This window comes from Labeo rohita, chromosome 20 (assembly GCF_022985175.1).
Source record: "Labeo rohita strain BAU-BD-2019 chromosome 20, IGBB_LRoh.1.0, whole genome shotgun sequence".
Classification (NCBI taxonomy): Eukaryota; Metazoa; Chordata; class Actinopteri; order Cypriniformes; family Cyprinidae; genus Labeo; species Labeo rohita.
In genome coordinates this window covers 31,655,724-31,682,398 of record NC_066888.1, presented here as the reverse complement: position 1 = coordinate 31,682,398, position 26,675 = coordinate 31,655,724, and the positions used below count along the sequence as shown (strand labels likewise).

Below are 26,675 nucleotides of genomic sequence, written 5' to 3'. Positions count from 1 at the left end.
ACAAAATAAATATTTTAATATATTTTATGCTGCTTTACAGTGATTATCACATTATTTTGTATTTTGTAATAATTACAATTTTGTTTTTGAAAGATATAATGCTCACGATGGCATTTAAAATATACAGTACTATAAATTAAAATATACTGTATTTAAAAACAGTAAAATTGTGAATTATCCACAAAATAGAACAATACATCTTATGCTAATTTACAATGATTATTATTCTGTAATTAAGAATTTTTACAATGTTTTTGAAAAATACCTTTTATGCTCACATTATTGATAAAACATTTTGTAATATTTGTAATATATTTTATGCTGATTTACATATATAATTCAGATTGTTCATATTATATAATATATATATTTAAAAATAATATATTTCTTAAATAAATACATATACATATATACACACACACATATATATTTATATATGCACATATATATGAATACACACACATTATATATATATATACACACACACACAGATATATATACACATACATACATACATGCATATATACACATATATTGTTTTTTACACATATTATATATATATATATATATATATATATATATATATGTATATATGTATACATGTATACCCATATGTATGTATATGTATGTATACACATTTATATACATATATGTATGTGTATATATATATATATACACATATACACACACATATATATATATATATATATATATATACATACATATGTATATACATGTATATATATATATATACATATAAACATATATGTGTGTGTATAATGCTGATTCACATTAATTGTATATTTTGGGATTATGTTTTTTTATTAATTTTTTATAGAACGTCTCTATTCTTACAAAGGTTACATTTATGTGATACAGTAAAAACAACAATAACACAGCGAAATATTATCAATATTAAGATTATTTAAATATATTTATGCTGATTTACACTGATTATTAAATTATTTTCTATTTTGGAATAATTAAGACTAATGTTTTTTGTTTTTGAAAGACATCTCTTATGCAGTAATATTGTAATTTACAAAAATAAGATATTTGAATATATTTTATGCTGCTTTACAATGATTATTTTGTATTTTGTAATAAAAATTAAAATAAAAAAAAATTATGTTTTTGAAAGATATCTCATGCTCAATTTACTCTATTCTTAATTATTAATAAACGTTTTTAATTATTTTTTTATATATTTTTTTATTCTGATTTACATATATAATTAAGATTGCTCGTAATGTTTTTCAAAGATGGCTATTCTAATCACAAGGGCAGCATTTATTTGAATTTATTTATATATCATATAACATAAATATATATATATCTATTTTATGCCGATTCACACTAATTATATATTTTGTAATTATTTAAAATAATTAAGATGATTTGAGTCAAATTTGGTGAAAATCGGACCAACGGTCTAGGAGGAGTTCGAACAAGTAGGTTAAGTACATTAATCAAAATGGCAGAAAGGAAGTTCGGCCAACTGCGGTATAATTGATATGTATGTTGTCGGCATGACCCAAGGAATATTTTGACACCAGATTTATTATGATAGGCTAATGCAATCCGACGTTATTAGCATTTTTGTAAATTTCATTATTAATATTTAATAAATGGTGTATCACTTCTGACCAATAGGTGGCGCTGTTACCAAATTGATGTGGTGTGGTCAGTGTGAGGTGACAATGGCACATATAAAGTTTGGTGTCAATATGTCAAAGCTTTGCAGAGATGCAGCCTCAGATGTACTTTGGCATCTTTCCAGCAAATTCGTTGATGCACTAAACGAAAACCGTTTTGTATATTGACACGAAATCCAAAACTCTTTGCCAGCAAGGTCTGAAGATGATCCGAGTCAAATTTATTGAAAATCGGACTAATGTTCTAGGAGGAGTTCGAAAAAGTAGGTTTTTAACATTAACGAAAATGGCGGACAGTATGTTTGGCCAATATTGGCATAATGGGTATCAATGTTCTCAGCATCACCCAAGAAATCTATTGAGATCACTTACAATAGTCTAATGTAAGCAGAAGTTATAAGCATTTTTGTAAAACTTACAAACCTTACGGTTCAAAAGTTATTAGCATAAACACAAGTGAAACTTTGGACAAGCGGTGGCGCTAGAGAGTTTGAGTTAGAGACTCCAAATTTGCTATGGTTAATGTTGAGACTGTCCTCTATGAGCGTGCCAAATTTCACAACTTTCCCGCAAACGGTTCTTTGGGCTGCCTTCGGTGCTTGGCCCCTAATAATTAGTTTTTTTTAAAAACAATGAGATGTTTTTATTTTCTAATGGGGCAAAATGTGACCTGGATGTGTTTTTTTCTGCCATAAAATCTTCTGGACTGCTAAAGATGGACCTGTACGAGTGATTTTAAACTCACCTGGAACTGAATGAAGTTGAACGCTCATCTCTGAGATCTACAGGAATGAGACATGAAGACTATCTGTGCATCACTGACTGCACATGATTCAGAGTCCATGAACATCTTGCTCAGCATAAGTGTTGTTCAGATGGTCGTGAGCAACATGTAAACCTGCTACACGTGACAGAGACGCTGTCAACAAACTCAACACAAACCACGCTGTTATTACAGCCATCTGTCTGCTGTCTAAACCTATTTATACAGTCCACTGAGAGGACGACTTACGGTTCATATCATATCAAACAAGAAAAATGGGAAATAAAGTGTTGATTTTATGCCTTTCCTCTATTCAGTCATACTTCTATGACTGAATGCATGTATTTATATATTTTTAAATATATAATTTTATAACAAAAGATATATAACAGTATAAAATATAAAAACAAAATATCCTTAAATATATAAATAGCAAATATAATTTCTAAAAAATATAAAAAGCAATAATAATAATAATTACAAATAATAAAATAATAATTACAATATATGTATTAATGTACTAATGACATTTTTATTTATTGTTTTTAATTTATTTATTTCTTATTCTTTTTATAAATGTTCATCTAACTCTATAAAACGTAAAAATAAATAAATAAATAAAAGAATTAAAAATAATAAATTAATTAAAACGTAATTAATAATATATTTATTTTTGTCCTTTTGAAATATATGTATTAATGACATTTGGGTTTATTGTTTTTAATTAATTTATTTATTTATTATTCTTTTTACAAATGCCAATCTGACTACATAAAATATAAAAATAAAAATAAATGTACAGATAGCAAATAAATAATTATAATATAATTAAAAATAATGAATGTATAAATAAATATATAAATAAATCAATAAAATTAATATTATTTTTCATTTTTAAATATCCATGTACTCATGTAATAATGACATTTGGATTAATTGTTTTTTTTCTTATTCTTTTTACAAAATGTTCATCGAACTCCATAAAATATAAAAATAAATATAATATAATTTTTTTCCTTTTTTTAAACTACATATTAAACAACATTTGGATTTATTGTTTTTAATTTATTACTTATTCTTTTACAAATGTCCATCTAACGCCATAAAATATAAAAATAACTATATAAACAGCAAAGATATAACAATTGTAATATAATAAAAAATAAACAAATGCATAAATAACCATGTAATTAACAATATATTTATTTTTTTCCTTTTTAAGTATATGTAATAATGACATTTGAATATATTGTTTTTTTAATGTATTTATTTCTTATTCTTTTACAAATGTTCAACTCCATAAAATATAAAATAGATAGATATATATAAGTAGCAAATATATAAATAATTATAATAATTAAAAATAATAAATAAATAAAATTTAATTAATAATATATTTATTCTTCCTTTTTAAAAATATATATTGACAATTGGATTTATTGTTTTATTTATTTATTATTCTTTTACAAATATTCATCTAACTCCATAATATATATATATATATATATATATAAATAGCAAATATATAATTATAATAATTAAAAATAACAAATAAATAAAACTGTAATTAATAATATATTTATGTTTCCTTTTTAAAAAATGTATTAATGACATTTGAATATATTGTTTTTAATTTATTTATTTATTATTCTTTTACAAATGTTCATCTAACTCCATAAAAAAAGAAAATATATAGATATACAAAAGTAGCAAATATATAAATAATTATAATTATTAAAAATAACAAATAAATAAAATTGTAATTAATATTTTTTTTTCCTTTTTAAAAATATGTATTAATGTATTAATGACAATTGGATTTATTGTTTTTAATTCATTTATTTCTTATTCTTTTTACAAATGTTCATCTAACTCCACAGCAGGCTTTGGTTCCTGTTTGGTTCCTGAAAAGCAACAGGTTTGAGAAATGCAGCGTTTGCGCTCCCTGCTGGTCACAATCAGGACCGACAATCACTTCACTGCCTTTCCATTCATTGAATTCACAGCCATGCTTCAACATAAGCAGATGAAAGTCTCCCATGTACAAACTTTCTTTCTGGTAAAAATCCAGAAAGTGTCAAATTTACACACTTCTTATAAAACACACTTCGACTTCTTAATCATCAAGAGTCTTCTTTTTCTTTTCCTTCACCCTAAATGATAAATAAAATATAAAATGCAATTAACATCAAGCACATTAAAACCCTTTCTGGTGAAAATCTAGAAAATCTCAATTTCACACTTTTATTTGAAATCTTACCTGCGCTTCCTAGTCGCCTTCTTCTCTTCCTTCTTCCCCTCCTTCTTCCCCGGTCTTACTATCTTCGGTTCACCTGCTCTCTCAATTTTCGTTGCAATTCTGAAGTATTCTCTGGCTGCAAACAGAACACAAACAGGAACGCATTTAATACTTTATACAAACAAACAACATCATTTGAGGAATCCTCTGCAGCACATTACAATCTCAAAGCCTCATGGTTTTCTTCCTACTAAAGGAAACTGAAATCTGCGAACAGAATCATGATGTGCTTACGGTTTTCACGCGTCAACTTCAAAACGTCTCTCTTGACCAACAGAAGCGGGACGTTCTCGGCCGCGTCCTTCCTGGCGATGTAGTTTCTGTAGTGTAAGGAAAGCCAGAGCGATTTCCTGACGCTCCACTCCTTTCTCACAACGTCCAAGCACTTTCTAAATCAACATTATGAGAAACATTAACCATGTTTGAAATCATAGTGACCAAACGATTTCTAATTTTTAATTCCTTTATTTTCTATTTATATTTCTAATTCCTTTTATTTATGTAATGCAATTAATTGCATGCGTAACTTGCATTTCCTACTCTTCCTATTGGATGGCCATTAGATTTTTCTTTTTTTATGGGTGCAACAAAATATTTATCAAAAATACATTTACAATACATTTTAATATATACACTAAATATATAATATATACAAAATATATACTAAATATATAATATATAATATTTAATATATACAAAAAAACAAAAGTAAAAAAAAAAAAAAAAAAGTCAATAATTTTAAAAAATTGTGACAATCATAATAATTAAATGATATATTTGAATATATAAGTAAAATAATAAAATATTTAATAAATAATTTATATATTTATTAAATCAAAATATTTATCAAAAATAATTTTACAATTTGAATAAGATATAACAAAACATAACTGTGTAAAGCGCATTTTTCTGTAGAGACTATATAATTAAAAAATAATTGATTTAATTTTTTTTAAAAAAAGGTCACATTCATAAAAAATAAAATAACGCATTTTAATAGATGAATAAATATAAAATATGATTTATTTAATAAATAATTTACATTTTATTAATCAAAATATTTATCAAAAATAAGTTTACAATTTGAAGAAGATAGAACAAAACACAACTGTCGAATACACGTTTGTGTAGAGATGAGATTATTTAATAAAAAAAAATTAATTTAATTTAAAAAAGGTCACATTCATAAAAAATTAAATATTTTAATAAATGAATAAAAAAGATTTATTTAATAAATAATTTATGTATTTACTAAAACAAAATATTTATTAAAAATAAGTGTGTGTGTTCCTTTATTTTATTATTCTTTTATCATTATTCTGTGAGTAAAAAGATCAGATTATTTATACTTTTCAGACCATTTTTACTATTTAGACTTATTTTATACAGACTAATTATACTATTTTGTCGCAAAAAAAGTCACAATCATAAAAATAAAATGATATATTTTAATAAATATACAAAATTTAATAAATTATTTAAATATTTATCAAAAACAAGTTTACAATTTAAACAAGATTTATACACATACACACACACATATATATATATATATACATATATACATATATCACACACACATATATACATATAAATATATATATATTGACAGTTTTTTTTATTTGAGATGCACTGTAACAAAATAGGAGTATAAACAGTCTGTATAAATGGTCTAAATAATATAAATAAATGGTCTAAAAAGTGCCAATAGTCTGATCTCTTTATTCACAGAATAATAAAAAAGGAACACACACACAAAAATATGCATTACACAGTCCTGTTTTATTTCTTGTTCAAATTGTAAACTTATTTTTGATAAATATTTTGATTAATAAATATTTAAATTATTTTTTATATTTATTTATCATTTTATTTTCATGAATGTGACAAAAAATGTTTTTAATTTGAAATATACTGTAAAAAAAAAATAAAACAGTACAAAGTCTGTATAAAGAGTCTAAATAGTATAAATAAATGATCTAAAGTGTAAATAGTCTATTTTTATATTCACAGAAAGCACATAATACTCCTTTTTTCAGAGTATATCTCAAATTCAATCATAAAAATAAAATTATATATTTTAATAAATATTAAAAAGATAATAAATAATTATTAAATCAAAATATTTATAAAAATAAGTTTACAATTTGAACAAAATATAACAAAACAAGACTGTGTAATGTCTATTTATACTCCTGTTTTGTTACAGTACATCTCAAATTTAAGTCACATTCATAAAAATAAAATTATGAACATTTTATTAATAAAAACAATTTATTTAATAAATAATTTTAATATTGTGTATAATTAATTAGCAATATATTTTTAACCAAACACGCAATTAACAATATATGAAAAATTACAATAAAAATTAATATGCAATTAATGTCACAAGAATCAATTTGTTAAAATAAATAGCATTATAATAGACCGTTTTATACTTATTTTTCCACTCCTGTTCTGAATACTGTAAAATTCCAAAGATATTGCCACTATTTTACAAAATTGATGAACTTAATATTAATAAGAATCTGCAGTATATTAATAATAACTTACTTCTCTTTGAGTTTCTTCATAATCTTCAGAAGACACTTCCAAACCTTTAAGTCACGTTTCCAGGTGGGAAACTCCAGAAGGTCCATGGAAATGGCGAGAGCTTCTTCTTGGTCGCGCTTTTGCTCTGGAAAGAAGCAGAAACTCATTCAAATCAAAGTTTTACTTTATACTTTTTTTTCAGCTACTGGTCGGTGGCTTAGAAATATAACAAAAAACCCAACACTGGAGGAGGATCTCAATCCATGAACTATCATCCAAAACATTATAACTACATCGCAATGTGCTGAAAATAAATCAGAAGAAGTCTGTTTTCCATACGTACTGGTTTGCAGCAGGAGCTCGATCAGCTCCAGCATCAGCTCGTGACTCGGGACTAAAGAGTGCAGAATCTGAGCGACACAAACCAGAAAATGAGGCTCATTTTAATGAGAATCTTCATACATTTCCTAATCGACCGACTCGTTTCATACCTTTAATGAACCGATGAGTTTGGCTTGTGGGGCTTCGTGTCTCTTGAGGAACTGGTACAGATACACGTGAGCGTTAGGGTTCGATGGGAACTCCTTGTTGTAAGCGTAATTCTCCAGAACCTGCAGAGCAGAATCCTCATCACCGTAAAACTCCAGCATCTGCAGCACAAGACGGAAGATAAAGACAAAAATACAGTCAAAATTTTGAAATATTATTACAGTTTAAAATAGCTGTTTTCTATGTGAATATATTGTAAAATAGAATTTATTTTTGTGATCAAACCTGGATTTTCAGCATCATTACTCCAGTCTTCAGTGTCACATGATCCTTCACAAATCATGCTAATATGCTGATTTGCTACTCAAGAAATATTTCTGATTACCATCAGTGTTGAAAACAGTGGTGCTGCACAATATTTTTGCGGAAACTGTCATACATTTTATTTTTCAGGATTCACAGATAAACAGAAAGTTCGAAAGAACAGCATTTATTTGAAATATAAATATTTTGTAATATTGTAAATGTCTTTTTTGTCACTTTTGATCAATTTAATGCATCCTTGCTAAATAAAACTACTTTTTTTCTTAACTTAAAAATAAATAAAATGTTTTCAACATTGCTAACAATGTTTCTTAATCAGCAAATCAGAATATTAGAATGATTTCTGAAGGATCAGACACTGAAGACTGGAGTAATGATGCTGAAAATTCTGCTTTGCACCAAAGAAATAAATTACATTTTAAAACATATTAAAATAAAACCTGCAATTTTAAATTGTAATAATATTTTACAATTTTTAACTATTTTTGATCAAATCAGGGTTTGTACAGATATGGTAAAATGAAATTCCAGGACTTTTCAAGCACTGCTTTTTTGATCTTCAATCTTCAATGTCTTTTATTTCAAATTCTAAAAAAAGCGAAACACACAAAATTTACTAATAAAAAAAAAATGGCAAAAATAAAGTTACGCACAAGCAAAGGATTACTACTAAAGTATACTACACTTTTACTACAGTAAAACCACGGTTAATTTTCTTAAGGGATTTATAAGTTTTTTCTTTGTTTTTGTTTTTACAACAGTACTACCTTGATGGTTTGATGTTTTCTACTGTTTAAAAAAAACAGAATAAAAGATTCGCGAAATCGTTCTGAAATCCTGATGATTCGCAAACCCACAACAAAGTCCCGATCTGAATCAAATTCACAATCCGCGCTACGAAGATCCGATCTAGAGCAAATGATTCGCGATTCATCTAAATAATGATTTGTGAACCATAATTTCGCATGTGGATCACAAATCATTTAGATCGGAACTTTGCCTATCGCAAATCATTTGATTTAGATCGGGACTTCAAATCGCGTATTGCGAATCATTTGATTTGAATCATTCAGTTCGCTAAATGATTCACGAACCTGTTCCGATCTGAATCAAAAGATTCGCAAAGCGCGATCCGATTGCAACGCTTCGAAACAGTGAATCATTTCGCGACGCAAAGCTCCATTCACCCATCACTACATGCTTTTTAAAATCATTACAAGTTGAAATTGGAAATGAATGACTTTTAATATGATCTGGTTTTTGCTAGTGAATCGTTTGAAATGAATGATCGAAGTCACGAGAATTAATCGGGCTAATCGGATTAATCGTAAATGACTCAATTGATTTGGTTCCTGTTTGCTCTTTTCACATCTTGAGCCATGTTTACACGACACTGTTAGTATTACTTAGCTCGATTGTTTTCTGACATTAACTGAAATAAGCGAGAAAGGTGTGATGTTTTTACACTGTGTAAAAAGATATTTGCTTATTGACTAAATTAAACACGCATTTCATAGATACATTGCTTTAAATACTTCAACCACTTTTCAAGTACCTCTTCAGGAGTATTGCTTTTCTTAAGGATTTTCCAGGCCTTAAATTTCAAAAAGTCAAATTCAAGTACTTCAAGTACTTTAAGCACCTTGTATGAACCCTGTAATTTTTTCTTTTGCTTTGTTAATCTCTTAATGATTTAAGTGAAATATATTTTGTGTATAGGCCTATATATTCCTTTTTATTATTATTATTATTCAAAATAAAAAAGGTTTTCTAACAATATACACTACTGTTCAAAAGTTTGGGGTCAGTAAATTTTTATACTTTTTGGAAAAAAATAAATTAAATTAATAAAAAAAAAAGAAAAATAAAACGTGATAGCATAGATTTACATTGTTGAAAAAGATTTATATCTTGAATAAATGCCGTTCTTTTTAACTTGTTATTCATCAAAAAATTATAAAAACAAACAAACAAAAAAAAAAAAATCACAAGTTTTAAAAAAATATTCATTAGTACAACATTTATAATTATAATAATAAATCAGCATATTAAAATGATTTCTGAAGGATCATGTGACACTTAAGACTGGAGTAACAGCTGATGAAAATCAGCATTGCATCACAGGAATAAATTACATTTTAAAGTATATTAAATTAAAAACCATTATTTTATATTGTAATAACATTTTGCAATTTTACTGTTTTTTTTTCTGTATTTTTGATCAAATAAATGCAGCTTTGATGAGCATAAAAAACATTACAAGTTTTACTGATCCCAAACGTTTGAGCGGTTAATTAATAAACCATCGGTATCGGCTCTTTTCATGCCATTTCCAATATGCCGATGGCTTCAAATTAATCAAAAATCATTGGTGCATCCCTAGTTTTGAACACCATGAGTGAGTAAATGACGACAGAACTGTCGCTTTGGTCCAAACAAACCCAAAACTAGTCAATGTGCACAAGGTAGGATGGAGTCTCACATGACAGTAACTCAAGACGAAAGGATCCCAGACTCCAGGCTGACTGATGATCTCCTTCAAGGTCACAGAAGCTTGTCTGAAGTAGCTGTGCATCTCACGGTTACTGCCCGCCTCCTCTGAAACCAAAAGCATTGACAGAGAACATCATTTATGATAGATGCAACAAAGAAGATGTGGTTTTAACATCAAATTATTGATCTTCCTACCGCTTCCAGGTGCAGAGGTCTTCTTCTTGCTCCAGATCAGGTAATCTACATAACCGCAGTAGGCACGGATGAGCTTTTTCATGACGGACTGAGCAGCCGACACCTTGCCGTATCTCCAGCTGTCTGCGATGGACAGCTGCCGCTTGGCTTCATCCATCTGGCCGTTCAGCAGGAGATGAAAGCAATGCTCCAAACAGATCTACAACACGATCGAATGCATATCTTGAATGCAGCGTGCATGATGTTAAAAACAGGTCTGGATGTTTAGAACGCAACGCATACCTTAGAGTAATTCATGACGCCGAAGTTTTTTAACTGTTCATATAAAGCGTTGAAATCGTCAGGGTTGGAATTAGGAAAATGATGCAGAATCTCTGCGCCTAGACGCCACGTGATCTGATGAAGAGAATCACGTCAGAGGACATCTGGAGAAATGTGGCTTTCCATCACTTGCTCACCAATGCATGTGAATGGGTGCCATCAGTATGAGAGTCCAAACAGCTGATTAAAACATCACAATCCACAAGCATGCAATGCACAGGGTCAATGCATATGTTTCTTTTCATGGAAACAAAGTGATCCGTTTTCTAAAGTCTCTTCTGCTCACCAAGCCTGTATTTATTTGATCCAAAGCACAGCAAAAGCAGTAATATTGTAAAATATTTTTACCATTTAAAATATATGCTTTCTATTTGAATATATTTTAAAATGTAATTTATTTCTGTGATCAAATCTGAAATTTTCAGCATCATTACTAGGGTTGGGTACCGAAACCCGGTGCCGTACCCATGTGACCGGTATGTACCGGACCAAATCAGAACGCGAATTTCGGTGCCTCATTTCGGTGCCACTTAAATGCCTGAACTGTCGATTGAAATATTTGTCCTCTGGTGCTATGACACGGATGTAGAAGCATTGATTCATCAACATGCATGATCGCTAGTTAAATTTAAATACTGCATTCATGAGGTGTCAGAATGATCAGAAAATGTATTTACTGAATGAGAAAACTCACGTGAACCTCGGAAAGCTTTGATGATAGAAATCCAAGACATCTTTGTAGTTACTATCCATTTTCACATTCGAAATAAAAGCACAAATCGTCTGGAAATGAGACCATCCGAGAAGCGCATGAATGCCGCAACTATCGTTACACTTGCTCTGACTGCAGCAGGTGGTTTGCCGTTAGCTTAGCGAGCTACATTAAATGCGTCGAACTTAAAATGCCAAAAACTAAACATTCTAAAGTGTGGCTATATTTCACGAGAAATGATTCAGACACTGCGACGTGCAGCAAATGTTTTACAGCAGTTGCGTGCGAAGGGGAAAACGCATCAAACCTAATGAAACATTTGATGGTATGTGGAATAAAGTTGAAAGCAGAGGGATGCACCATGTTTGACAGTTTGCAGACATCAGCTGGAGAGGTGTCGTATTTTGCCAGAGACGGCAAATATGTGATGCGATCTAGGAAAACCCAACACATGGTGAAATTTTACCTTTTTTAGGTTTTGACACCATATGAAAGCTTTCAGAGTTCAGGCCCCTTTCCAAAACTTTTATTTATGGCTGTCTTAGGTTGGCTGATAGTGATGATTTACAGGAATGGGATTTTGAGAAAAACGGCTTTAAAGTGAGACGGCTTTCACTTTACGGGTTTAACGAGAGCTGTCTGTCAAGTTAGGAGCGCTACTGCATCATTAGACAAACAGACAACGTCTGTTTTCCGTTAATCACCCATTTTATGTTTAGCAAACAATGCAGCCTACTTTGTAGTAAAAGCGAGCGCAGCGCAACTGTTCACGCACTGTGATAAAACAGACTGTCATCGGACGACTCCTCTTTAGTAACTTCATCATCCGATCCTTCATCTCTGGATGTGAAATAGCCCGCAACATCATTTAGGGCACTGACATCACCAAAACTGAGCAGATTGAGACGAGTAAGATTGGTTAAGTGAACAGCTGCAGTACTTTAGACGGCGTTACACAGGACTGGTGGAGAATGTGAACTGATACGCCTTTACTAAATATGTTACGTGGTTTATTTTGATAGGTTAACTGTTTTTGTGGTGTTAAGGGAAAGCACCTCCGCAGCGCGTTCTTAACATAGGAGAAAGACAGTCATTTCTGCAATAAATGTCTATTTTTCTGCACTAAACAAGTGAATTTCGAAGAGATATTTTCAGAGATGATAGACAAGATGTTATAGAATAATAATTTAATGAAAAACGAATTTCCTGAAAACGTCCCACCGCGACATCCGACGGGTTTTCCCAGATCTCATCACATATAGTCATATTTCTGCAAAAGAAGTGCTGAAATTTTAAGCTGTTAAATTATTGTAGTTGGGTTAGGTGGCTTAGGTTTTATTGTTGTTGCGTTTTGCATTGACTTAATAATGTATAGTCCTACTTCTTTTTTACTTTTAATACATTGTTCAATTTAAAGAACTTTTTTTGTCCAATAAAAACATATTCTTGTGTCATCCACCACTTTGTGGCTTTTTTTAAAAGTATCAGTTCAGGCACCGTTTTGGCACCGGTACCGTTTTAAAAGTATCGATTTGGCACCGGTATCGAAAAAACCCCAAACGACACCCAACCCTAATCATTACTCCAGTCTTCAGTGTCACATGATCCTTCAGAAATCATCCTAATATGCTGGTTTGCTCTTCAAGAAGCTTTTATTATTATTATCAATATTTAAAACATTTGAGTAATTTTTTTCAGGATTCTTTGATGAACAGAAAGATCCGAAGACCAGCATTTATCTGAAATAAAAAGCCTTTGTAACATTATTTATACACTACACCATTCAAAAGCTTGGAGTCAGTGTAATTTCTGGGAAAGAAATTATAGAAATGAATACTTTTATATAGCAAGGATGCTTTAAATTGATCAAAAGTGATGATAAAGACATTTATAATGTTACAAAAGAATCATAAGAAGAAAAAAAAAAACAACTCAGCTGTTTTCAACATAGTATTAATAATAAATGTTTTTTGAGCGGCAAATCAGAATATTAGAATGTTTTCTGAAGGATCATGTGACTGGAGTAATGATGCTAAAAAATCAGCTTTGACATCACATAAATAAATTACATTTTAAAATATATTCAAATAGAAAACAGTTATTTTAAATAGTAAAAATATTTACAATTTTGGTGCCTTTTCTGTTCTTTGGATCAAATAAATGCAGGCTTGGTGAGCAGAAGAGACGTCGTTAAAACTTTACTGTTCAAAAACTTTTGACTGTTAGTGTAATAGAAGCTTAATAATGTATATTTGACGGGGCTCCACAGTAGATGTACCTCAGAAGCTGTTGATTTCAGTTCCTGATAAGTTCCAGCTTCCAATGTCTGAATGTAAGATCTGAAATACTCCACAGCCTCCTGCCAGTTATGCCGCAGCATCGCTTCTCTGATCAGATTCAGACACTTTCTGTTGGACTTGACGAAGTCAATCGATGTGAGCACACCTGAAAACGTAAGCAGCTGTTTGACTGAGTTCCCTTGGCCACATAAAGCTTTCCATTGACGTATGGTTTGTTAGGACAGGACAATATTTGGCTGAGATACAACTACAAGATTGAAAATCTGGAATCTGAGAGTGCAAAAAAAATCTAAATATTAAGAAATAACATTTTAAGTTGTCCAAATTAAGTTTTTAGCAATGCATATTACGTTTTAATATATTTACGTTAGGAAATTTACAAAATATCTTCACGGAACATGATCTTAACTTAATATCCTATGGATTTTTGGCATAAATTGATCATTTTGACCCATACAATGTATTGCTGGCTATTGCTACAAATATACCAGTGCTACTTAAGACTGGTTTTGTGGTTCAGAATCACAAATATTGTGAGATATCATCAGGACATCATCACCTCTGGCGTCTGGATGAGACTGGTGGAAAAGAACAGCCTGTTTAATCGATTCCTCTCTGTCATGATCCTGAGGAGAATCCGGACACGCTGCTGTAATATTGAACTCAGCCTCTATATCATCCATATTGCGCTGCTTGATTTGATCACGGAGACTTGATTTCGTTTGGAAAGTATTATGAAGATCGTGTGATTTAAATAAGTTTTAAATAGTACTCAATAAAGGGGTTTGATTCGAGTGTGACTCCAAACATGTGAGCGCGTAAACAGAACACTCCCTCTTCGAAACAAACGGAGAGCGGGAGCCGCTCACAGCGCCACCTGCCGCACGGGAGGACAGTGACGCCAACAGTGCGCAGGTTGTTTAATCGATTATTACATAAGATGAACGACCTGTGCTGATGCTTAAATGCAATATGTTTTAACATGTGAACACACGTTAAGTTCTGAAAACATTGTTTCTAAATGAACATTTACAACATCCAGTTTTTCAAATGTTAAAAACTGGTTAACAAGTGTTAAAATCAAATGTTAACAACAAATTACATATATATATATATATATATATATATATATATATATATATATATATATATATGAAATATAATTGTTTTTTGTTCTGATAGTGTAAGAAATGTTTGTTTAAACAAGAACATGTGACTGGGACATGAATTTGCTTGGTACCCGAAGTGTTTAAAACATACATGCATAGTACAGCTGAATGATAAAGTTTACACTTTTACACTTTATGTTGTTATTATGCTGTTTTGTGTTCACTTCGTGTATTAGGAATCATTTGATTCAGATCGGGACTGCGGATCGCGAATCATTCGGTACTTCAGAGCGTGGATCGCGAATCATTTGATTTAACTTTGGAGCGGGGTTGTGAATCATTTGATTCAGATCGGAACTTCGGATCGCGAATCATTCGGGACTTCGGAGCACTTTTTTTTTTTTTTTTTTTTTTTTTTTTTATTAAGCATTACAGATATTCAAAACAACAAAACAGTACAAATACAGACAAAATAAATAAAAAGAAACAAAAATATACAGATTTGTTGCCAGGGAAACAAAGAAAAAAAACAGGGTAATACAATTACATCTTAAGATGACACAAAGGATGAATACAGAGATACAGTTTTCATAGCTTTCAAATTAGTAGAACTTTGGATAGTTTCCACATACATATCCAAATCCACTTTGAACAAAGAAAAAAGAGGTTTAGAGCCAGTAAACTTTTGTTTATGAATGTGAAATTTAGCTAACAGAAAACATAAATTAATTATGTAATATTTTCCTGTATTCTCCTTAGAATATTCAAATAAGCCAAACAAAGCATCTTTAAAACAAAATGAGAAGTCACTTACAAAATAAGATTGAATAAACACCAAAAAGGGACTTCGGAGCACGAATCGCGAATCATTTGATTCAGATCGGAACTTTGGATCGCAAATCATTACGGACTTCGGAGCGCGGATTGCAAATCATTTGATTCAGATTGGGACCGCGAATCATTCGGGACTTGGAGTGCGGATCGCAAATGATTTAACTTTGGAGCGGGGTTGTGAATCATTTGATTCAGATCAGAACTTCGGGTCGCGAATCATTCGGGACTTCGGAACGCGGATTGCGAATCATTTGATTCAGATTGGGACTTCGGATGGCGAATCATTCGGGACTTCGGAGCACGGATCACGAATCATTTGATTCAGATCGGAACTTCGGATCGCGAATCATTCGGGACTTCGGTACGCGGATTGCGAATCATTTGATTCAGATTGGGACTTCGGATCGCGAATCATTCGGGACTTCGGAGCACGGATCACGAATCATTTGATTCAGATCGGAACTTCGGATCGCGAATCATTCGGGACTTCGAAACACGGATCACGAATCATTTGATTCAGATCGGAACTTCGGATCGCGAATCATTCGGGACTTCGGAGCGCGGATCGCGAATCATTTGATTCAGATTGGGACATCGGAACGTGAATCGCAAATCATTTGATTTAGATTGGGACTTTGGAGCGTGGAGCGCAGAGCGGGTTCGTGAATCTTTTGATTCAGATTGGGACTTCGGATCGCGAATCATTCGGGACTTCGGAGCACGGATCACGAATCATTTGATTCAGATCGGAACTTCAGATCGCGAATCATTCGGGACTTCGGAACGCGGATTGCGAATCATTTGATTCAGATTGGGACTTCGGATCGCAAATCATTCGGGACTTCGGAGCACGGATCACGAATCATTTGATTCAGATCGGAACTTCGGATCGCGAATCATTCAGGACTTCGGAGCGCAGATTGCGAACGATTTAACTTTGGAGCGGGGTTGTGAATCATTTGATTCAGATCGGAACTTAGGATCGCGAATCATTCGGGACTTCGGAGCACGGATCACGAATCATTTGATTCAGATCGGAACTTCGGATCGCGAATCATTCGGGACCTCAGAGCGCGGATCGCGAATCATTTGATTCAGATTGGGACTTTGGAGCGCGGAGCGCAGAGCGGGTTCGTGAATCTTTTGATTCAGATCGGGACTTCGGAGCTCGGATCGCGAATCATTGGATTCTGATCGGAACTGACTCAGAAGAAAACATCAAACAATTAAGGCAGTACAGTTATAAAAACAAAACCAAAAAAAAGAGAGAAGACATACACAAAAACAGATCTTTTCTGGTTTTATTATAGTAAAAGTGTAGTATTTTGTATAACCATATTACTACAAATACCTTGGTTAATTTGTGGTTATAATGGTTTAACTAGTAATCGTGTGTTTTCTTCTTTGGATAGTTTATACTAGTCTAGATCAACTCTGAATAAAGAATTGTAAGGTTTAGAGACATTTTTATCTATGTGAAATCAGGAAACACAAATTAGTTAGGTTATATATTTTCTTATATTCTTAGAAAAATATAATGATGAATTTAGTAGCGACTACCAAAATTGTCCTTAGCAATAATCATTTTTTCTCATCCAACATTTTGAGACACTATATAATAGACAGATAAATATATAAAGAAAACTTGCTTAAAAACACTTGAAAAATAATAGAGTAGAACGTAAAATAAACGTCAGTGAAAGTATTTCTCGTGCATGATACTGTAACTCTGTGATTGAGTGCTGTGTTGTTTTGGTTCTGCGGTCTCTTTAAGTGCTCTGTAACATGACTCCGGGCTTTTCTCCTCCTCGCCGAGCAGCTCGGCTCGCGAATCATTTGATTCAGATCAGATCGGAACTTCGGATCGCGAACGATTTAACTTTGGAGCGGGGTTGTGAATCATTTGATTCAGATCGGAACTTCGGATCGTGAATTATTTGAGACTTCGGAGCGTGGATTGCAAATCATTTGATTCAGATTGGGACTTCGGATCGCGAATCATTCGGGACTTCGGAGCGCAGATCGCAAATCATTTGATTCAGATTGGAACTTCGGATCGTGAATCGTTCGGGAATTGGAGCGCGGATCGCGAATGATTTAACTTTGGAGCGGGGTTGTGAATCATTTGATTCAGATCGGAACTTCGGATCGCGAATCATTTGGGACTTCAGAGCGCGGATCGCGAATCATTTGATTCAGATTGGGACTGCGGAGCGCGGAGCGGGTTCGTGAATCTTTTGATTCAGATCGAAACTTCGGAGCGCGGATCGCGAATCATTTGATTCAATTTAGGACTTCGGAGCTCTGATCGCGAATCATTTGATTCAGATTGGGACTTCTGAGCGCGGAGCGGGTTCGTGAATCTTTTAATTCAGATCGGAACTTCGGTTCGGAGCGTGAATCGCGAATCATTTGATTCAGATCGGGACTTCAGAGCTCGGATCACGAATCATTGGATTCAAATCGGAACTGAATCAGAAGAAAACATCAAACAATTAAAGCAGTACAGTTATAAAAACAAAACAAAGTAAAAAGAAAGAAAGTATACACAAATACAGATCTTTTCTGAAAATTATGGTTTTATTATAGTAAAAGTGTAGTATTTTGTATAACCATAGTTTTACTAGCGTCGAATTTAGTAGCGACTACTAAATTAGCAATAATATTTTTTTTCTCATCCAATGTTTTGAGACACTATATGCTAGATAGATAGATAAATGAAGAAAACCTGATTAAAAAACATTTATGAATGAAAACTAATAGAGTAAAACGTAAAATAAAAGCATTTCTCGTGCATGATACTGTAACTCTGTGATTGGGTGCTGTGTTGTTTTGGTGCTGCGGTCTCTTTAAGCGCTCTGTAACATGACTCCAGGCTTTTCTCCTCCTCGCCGAAGCAGCTCGGCTCGTCTCGGATCTGCTGACGTGTCGGCAGCGGCTCCGCGATCAACAGCTGCTAGCATGGCTGCACCGAATCCCTGTTTTTATTCTGTTTTTATGCTTGTTCTGTACGCGTGTTTTCCCCAGAGCAGCGCGGACCGGCGTTTCTCGGACCTGAAGCGATGCGCCGATGAAGAATGCAGCAGTGAGTATCACTGAACTTTGTATCAGGATGCTGCTGCTGCTGCTGCTGATGACCATAAAACTTACTGCTGTTGTCGTCATAAAGGCCGCACCGCCGCTCCTGCGGATACTGTAACTTTGTAACAAATGTAACAGTAAATTAATTGAATGAGAAGCTGTTTTTATGCTGCGTAGAGGCTTGATATTGAGAAGCGGCGTCCTTGAAGATCCTGACTGCTGATACAGTTTAGCCAGTGGAGCTAACAACATAAACACACTGTACACTCAATATGCTTCTTTAGCCAAGCACGTTTTATGTTTTTAACATGTTGCGATCACATGCTGAACCAGTTAATAACGTTAAATATAAGGCCTAGTTGCATATCGCCATGTAAAACTGACCGATTGCTCGATTCGGAAGGTCGTTATTTACAAACAGGCTGGAAAACGCATTTCGATTGTTCACGTTTGATATGGATTAGGTCAAACTCTTGTTGACAAAATTGTTTTTTTCTCTTTATATAAAAAGTAGAATGAACGAAAACTGAAATAATATCAGTATATGCTATATTGCATTGCAGTTTGTTAGTATGTTTACCATTTGCTGAATTTAATTGAAAACGTTATGTAATTTTATACGTAAAATTAAGTAGAAATATGTTTTTTGACAGGATTTTTGTTTGATTATAAAACAATTTTGATGTTGTTTAGATATATATAACTCTCTGATGCATGCATTATTAATTCACAAAGGAAAAAAAACTTCAAAACAACACTGTAATAATTTTATTATTAAGTATTTAAAATCTTACTAGAACTTTACTGTAAAACTAAAGTTTAATAATAAAATCTCTAAAAACATCAGATATTGTAAGGCAACTTTATTTAGTTCACCAGGTTTTACTATTTTAACATTTTAATATATTTTTTTCTGTAAAAATTACTAATCTTTTACAGTAGTACGCATTTTTTAAATGTAAAATTAAGTATAAATGCTAAACATAAAATGTGCATTGCCCATTAGTGATCGACAGGATTTTTGTGGGATTAAAAAAACAATTCTAATGCTGTTTAGATATATACAACTCTCTGATGCATGAATTATTAAATAATATAATCATTCCCAATCCTTTCCTTAGATTATGTATTTGCAATAAAAAAAATATAATTTTCATTTTTACTTTTATTAGACGTTTTACATTTTTGTTATCGTTAAATGGTTAAAAAAAAGAAAGGAAAAAGAAAAAATGCATGCAGTATTGTTCAATCATGCAATTGCAAAACACATAAAATTTCTTAATGCAACCTGATTGGGTGAATCTTACAAAAACGGTCCAAAAAATATTCCAGTCATGTTTCACTTCTAAATAATTAGTAAGAAATTAAAGTTATTTTGCTTAATAAAATATGCCTGTTTATGACCTTTATGATTTGTTGTTGTTTGTAGTTTTTTTAATCATAATGTTATTTATGCAATATTGCATTTAATTTTACATTCTACACAAGTAAAAATCCACATTGTAAGCACAGATCTATTTTTCATGCAACTTTTATGCAGAACAACATTTTGTTCTTAAAGTAGATGTATTGTGAGCTTTTATTAATCTAACATGAAATTACTAGTTTCCATCCTAACATGTTTTTGTGTCTTTTTAGTGCTTCTCGGCAGAGGGAAGGCCGACAAGGATTTTACGGGGCCGGACTGCCGGTTTCTCTCTTTTAAAAAAGGAGAGACGATATATGTATATTATAAACTCTCAGGGCAGAGATCGGACGTGTGGGCTGGTAGTGTAAGTAACCTGTTAATCATTCATTGATTGTTTGATGATTTTGGGTGTTACCGATGATATACCCGGTTGTCATGTGGTGTTATTTGATTAGTACAACTTTGACATCGCAAACAGTCTACATATATTTATTTAGTTGGCTGACGGATCATGCACGAATCTTCAATAGCAGAGAAATGTTATGAACAGTTCGAATATTTTATTTTTACCTAAATAATTAGTTTTTTTTTAAAAAAATTATTCTTAATATTTCTTTGGATTGAGAGAGGAAATATATTACAAATTGATTATTAGATACATTTTTTAAAATATAAAAGTCATGTTTTGTGCATATTAATAGTTTTTTCTTATTTTGTAATACGCATTTTATTTTCTTGCTCTTTTGGTTCTTTTTTATTTTTGTTTTTACTGTTTTTTTTTTGTTTTGTTTTTTTTATTCTATGTTTTCAGTAAACGCTGTTTAAAAAGGTGCATTTGCAGTGACCTTTTCTTCCCTCTTTCTCTGTTTGCATAGGTTGGAAACCACTTTGGTTATTTCCCAAAGGACTATCTTAATATAAATCATATATATACTGATAAAGAAGTGGAGGTGCGTACAGAGGTAAGTCGATATGGTTAATACTGACTTATGTCTGGTGATTTTTAATGTGGCATTTGTTTTAAATGAATTTTTCTTTTCCTTTTCAGGAAACAGATTTTGTTTGCTTTGAGACTGGGCTCGATAAATTTGAAAGCTATGACATAGATGTGTTATTAGGCAGCACATTGTTGCTAGAAAATGAGAATTCAACACAAGAATCGAAAGAACCAACTCAAAATGAAGATCCATCTCAAGTGACAACGACAGAATCAGTGGAGCCTCTTGAATCTGAGTCATTAGATTCGGAATCAACATCGACACTTGAATCAGAGTCGGTAGATTCAGAATCAAAATCGATTGTTGAATCAGAGTCTGTAGATTTAGAATCAACGTCGACTCTTGAATCAGACTCAGTGGATTCAGAATCAAAATCGCTTCTTGAATCAGAGTCAGCAGATTTGGAATCAACATCAACTCTTGAATCAGAGTCAGTGGATTCAGATTTAAAATCACCTCCTGAATCAGAGTCAGTGGATTCAGATTCAGAACTGCTTCTTAAATCAGAGTCAGTAGATTTGGAATCAACACTGACTCTTGAATCAGAGTCAGTGGATTCAGAATTAAAATCACCTCCTGAATCAGAGTCGGTGGATTCAGAATCAAAATCGCTTCTTAAATCAGAGTCAGTAGATTTGGAATCAACACTGACTCTTGAATCAGAGTCAGTGGATTCAGAATTAAAATCACCTCCTGAATCAGAGTCAGTGGATTCAGATTCAAAATCACTTCTTGAATCAGAGTCAGTAGATTCAGAATCACAATCGCTTAATGAGTCAAAATCAGTTGATTCTGATTCAACACTACTTCCTGAATCAAACTCAGTAGATTCAGATTCAAAATCGTATCACGAATCAGAGGCAGTTGATTCAGATTCAGCGTTGCCTTTTGAATCAGAGTCAGTAGATTCAGAACCAAAATCGATTCTTGAATCTAAGGCGTTTGATTCAGATTCAGTATTGCATCTGAAATCAGAGTCAGTAGATTCAGAATCAAAATCACTTTTTAAATCAAAGGCAGATGATTCAAAATCTGTAGAAGTTCCTGAAAAAGAGACTTTACTAAAATCTACTGAAGAGGACTCTGACAGCTTTCAGCCAAAGACAGATGTTTCATCAGAACCAAAATCTGAATCTAAAGATGCACTACCAGAAGAGACAGAAGATATTTCAAAAAGCCAAGATGCTGAGCTCATTTCAGAGGACGCAGAACCAGAACCATCAGATTCTGATGCACAAGAGGATGATGATGATGATAATGATAATAATGATGATGATGATTCTTCTGAGCTTTTGCACAACCAAAGCGACTCTGATTTTGAGCCTCGGGAGCCCTTACAACTTCCACTTGAAACACAAACACCAGGTTTAGACGTAGTACGTGAAGAACCTGCTAAAACAGAGCCAAACGATACAGATATACCACTACAGACACCAGAGAAAACACTCAAGGATGACAACACGTCAACCCTAAAAGATGCTTTCAAAACAGAGCATGAAGGTGAAACAAAAGAGAGTGAATCTCTTCAGGAACTCGCCAAAGAATCACTTTCAGCTGCTGATGTTGAAGAACAAGCTGATTTTGAGGTCAAGCACGCACAAAGTGAAGATGAAGCCGAAGACGACAAAATCACAGAATCTTCTTCGGATGCGAGAAAAGACATCCCATCTGAGCCAGAATTGGAGTCTGAAAAACAACCACCTGCACTAAATGTTAGTGAAACCACTGAAGAACATGATCCAAAGAAGATGGAAAATGTCAAAGACCTTCCTCCGAAGGCAAGCATGAACAAAAATGAAAATGCAAATGTAAACATTGCAAACGATCCTCAGGATGCACTTACAAACACTAGCGAAACAGTGAATGAATCACTTGATGAAGATGAGAAGTCAAAAGAAGAACAACTTATAGAAAGCCCAGGAACTGCAGCTCCGCTTGAGCAAACGGACGAACAGATTGATAAAGCGAAGAACGAACTTGTGGATCTACTGAAAAACACACTGGAATCGGAGCAGCAAAGTCCTGAAGATGAAGAGGACGTGAATGAAGATGCCGAAGAGCTTTTGGAGGATGAAAACGCTCTTCTTTTGTCTTCCAAATCTCATCTCACAGAAGATTTACACAAACCTAAAGAAAACCAACAACCTGAAGGTGAATCGCTCGAATCCCAGCAAAGCGAAAACACCACAAAACAAGAAGAGGAGCCCGAATACAGTGATAGCGTGTTGAGACTCACAATCTTACGAGATCACCTGAAGGATGAGGATATGGAGCGCATGCAAAAGTATTTCGGCCTGAAGAACCTGTTTAAAATTGAAGCCATGTTTTCTGATCTAGATCTGGAGATGAAATCTGCGAGAGAGCTGCAGACAGACACGGAGGAAATCGAGCGAACGCTCGACCAGATCATGGAGGCCTCTGAGAACTCGATTCTCGACGCGACCGAGGACATATTGAGCGAAAGAGACCGGAAATCTCAGGAACACGGGAAGCAGAAGGAGCCGGAAGTGTATGATGTTGAGGCTGCCATCCTAGATGGTTTCCAGGAGATCGTTTTTGCTTTGCGACAGAAATACTCAGCGGCCAGTGACAGCGCACCATTGGTCGAAGAAGAACAGCTTGCATCTGAAACAGGTAATTTTAGCAGTACAACAGCAAAGCTTGCATTTGCAAACCACTAATTATATGCATTTGCTTGTTTCAATGAGTCGTTTCAGGTTTTACCTACAATCAGATGCGGTTAGCATTGCTTTAACTCTAAAAATATTTGATGCGTACATTTCTAAGGCCTCCAAATGATCAAAACTATGATAAAAAACCTGTTGCACACAGTCTACTCCATGCCTTCTGATGTCCTGAAGTAAAGGGCTTTTAGTATAATTGTGCAACTGTCTTCCTTTTTGCTGTCAAATCTTTACTGATTTATTTAAAGTAAACATAATAACTTTGATATTTAAAGATGAACACTTACTGGACTAAAGCATCTTTGCATTACTAGATTATCCAGGCATCATTTTTTTGAAAAATCAGGAAGTCTCAAATACTAGCATCAAGATCTTTTTAAGAAATGTTTATTTGCTCATCTCTCACTCATCGTTGGATTGCATTACATTATATGTTTTGTTTTGATCATTTAAATATCATCTTACTAAGACATATTATTGAACATATAAAGTGACAACTGATATTTAAATCATTTTATGTAAGTATCTGTTCATGTTGTTATAAAGATCTCATTGATTTCCATTACAAGCATCAGAATTTCATGATTTTTTGTTCATATAGATATCAGCATCTGCACTATTTCAGACTTGTGCTCATTTTGGGCCTCTAAATAAAATTTAGATGTTTTTTCCTATTTATTCTCTCTATGTCATGCTATATGAGCCATACAGAGTATCAAATATGATACTTAACAACAACAAAAACATGAAGCCAAAAGTTTACATACACCTTGCAGAATCTACTAAATGGTTATTATTTTACCAAAATAAGAGGGATAATACAAAATGCATACTATATTTTTATTTAGTACTGTCCTAAATAAGATATTTCACATAAAATACGTTTACATATAGTCCACAAGAGAAAATAATAGTTGAATTTATAAAAATAACCCTGTTCAAAAGTTTACATACTCTTCATTCTTAATACTGTGTTGTTACCTGAATGATCCACAGCTGTGTTTTTTTTTGTTTAGTGATAGTTGTTCAAGAGTCCCTTGTTTGTCAAACTGCCCGCTGTTCCTCAGAGAAATCCTTTAGGTTTTTCAGCATTTTTGTGTATTTGAACCCTTTCCAACAATGACTATTTAATTTGAGTTCCATCTTTTCACACTGAGGACAACTGAGGGACTCGTATGCAACCATTACAGAAGGTTCAAACGCTCACTGATGCTTCAGAAGGAAACACAATGCATTAAGAGCTGGGGGGTGAAAACTTTTGGAATTTAAGGATCAGGGTAAATTTAACTTATTTTGTCTCCTGGGAAACATGTTAGTATCTTCTGTAGCTTCCAAAAGGCAGTACTAAATGGAAAAAAATAAGATATTTAGTCAAAATAAGAAAAATGTACACATCTTCATTCTGTTCAAAAGTTTTCACCCCCGGCTCTTAATGCATGGTTTTTCCTTCTGGAGCATCAGTGAGTGTGTGAACCTTCTATAATAGTTGTATATGAGTCCCTTAGTTGTTCTCAATGTGAAAGGATGGATCTCAACATCATACAGTCATTCTTGGAAAGGGTTCAAATACACAAAAATGCTGAAAAACAAAGAATTTGTGGGACCTGAAGGATTTTTCTGAAGAAGAGTGGGCAGTTTAATTGTTCAGGACAAACAAGGGACTCATGAACAACTATCACTAAACAAAAAAATACAGCTGTGGATCATTCAGGTAACAACACTGTTAAAAATGTATCCAAAAATGTTCCAAAGCATGGAAACATGGGGTCATTTTTATAAATTCAACTATTATTTTCTCATGTGGACACTATGTAAATGTCTATTATGTGAAATATCTTACTCAGGACAGTACTAAAAAATCTATATATGTATGTAAAAATATGTAACTGTATGATCCCTCTTATTTTGGTAAAATAATGAACATTTAGAAGATTCTGCAAGGTGTATGTAAGCTATTGACTTAAACTGTTTATGCAAACATTTTTTTTATATATTGCCTAAAGGTTCAATAAACTGTTCCAGTTCAGAAATGTTATGTTATTTCAGATATCAGGTTTTACAGGGTACTTTTTTAATTAAAACCCTTTATGCACTTTTTTTTCCAGATGAAAACATTGACTCTGAAGAAGTGAAAGGTTTGGACAGTAACATCGAAGTGACTGAACCACCTGAGAGTCTTGAAATGCATGAGGAGCAGAATGAATCTGAAGTGATTCTAAATTCCGAATTAAATCTGAACGAAGATTTGTCCCACACTAAAGACGTGGGACTTGAGGAGGACGGAGGTCATTTCAACAGAAACAAAGATGCTCAGATAGGGTTCGAGGACGCTGAGGAGATTCAAAAGGGGCCTCATGCTATTTTAGAGAACCCAGTGGACATCGGCTTTCACTTTGAAGTGGATCCATCTTCAGGTGTGTCAATGTTTATTTTCCTTTATTTTAATACTAAAATTGCATATATAAGGGGTTAAAA

At 32.7% G+C, this 26,675-nt stretch overlaps 2 protein-coding genes across 4 annotated transcripts in view; one reads left to right on the top strand and one right to left on the bottom strand.

Annotated features, from left to right (window-relative positions):
- Positions 1–4,215: 4,215 nt before the first annotated feature.
- taf1a (TATA box binding protein (TBP)-associated factor, RNA polymerase I, A) lies at positions 4,216–14,954 on the bottom strand. The gene is made up of 11 exons (XM_051137779.1): positions 14,646–14,954; positions 14,065–14,231; positions 11,036–11,149; positions 10,754–10,952; positions 10,548–10,663; positions 7,744–7,902; positions 7,596–7,662; positions 7,274–7,397; positions 4,952–5,106; positions 4,679–4,793; positions 4,216–4,571 (listed from the first exon to the last, which is right to left on the bottom strand). Exons 1-11 carry the CDS (start codon positions 14,767–14,769, stop codon positions 4,535–4,537), a joined length of 1,377 nt encoding a protein of 458 aa, XP_050993736.1. The 5' UTR covers positions 14,770–14,954; the 3' UTR covers positions 4,216–4,534.
- Positions 14,955–18,879: 3,925 nt separating this feature from the next.
- mia3 (MIA SH3 domain ER export factor 3) overlaps positions 18,880–26,675 on the top strand; it is a 31,486-nt gene continuing 23,690 nt past the window's right edge. For all 3 annotated transcript variants that reach the window (XM_051138195.1, XM_051138194.1, XM_051138193.1), the window contains exons 1-5: positions 18,880–19,114; positions 20,749–20,882; positions 21,394–21,480; positions 21,567–24,150; positions 26,306–26,614. In XM_051138195.1, coding sequence (XP_050994152.1) covers positions 18,895–19,114; positions 20,749–20,882; positions 21,394–21,480; positions 21,567–24,150; positions 26,306–26,614 — 3,334 coding nt within the window. In that variant the 5' untranslated portion in view covers positions 18,880–18,894. The remainder of the gene's footprint in view (positions 19,115–20,748; positions 20,883–21,393; positions 21,481–21,566; positions 24,151–26,305; positions 26,615–26,675) is intronic.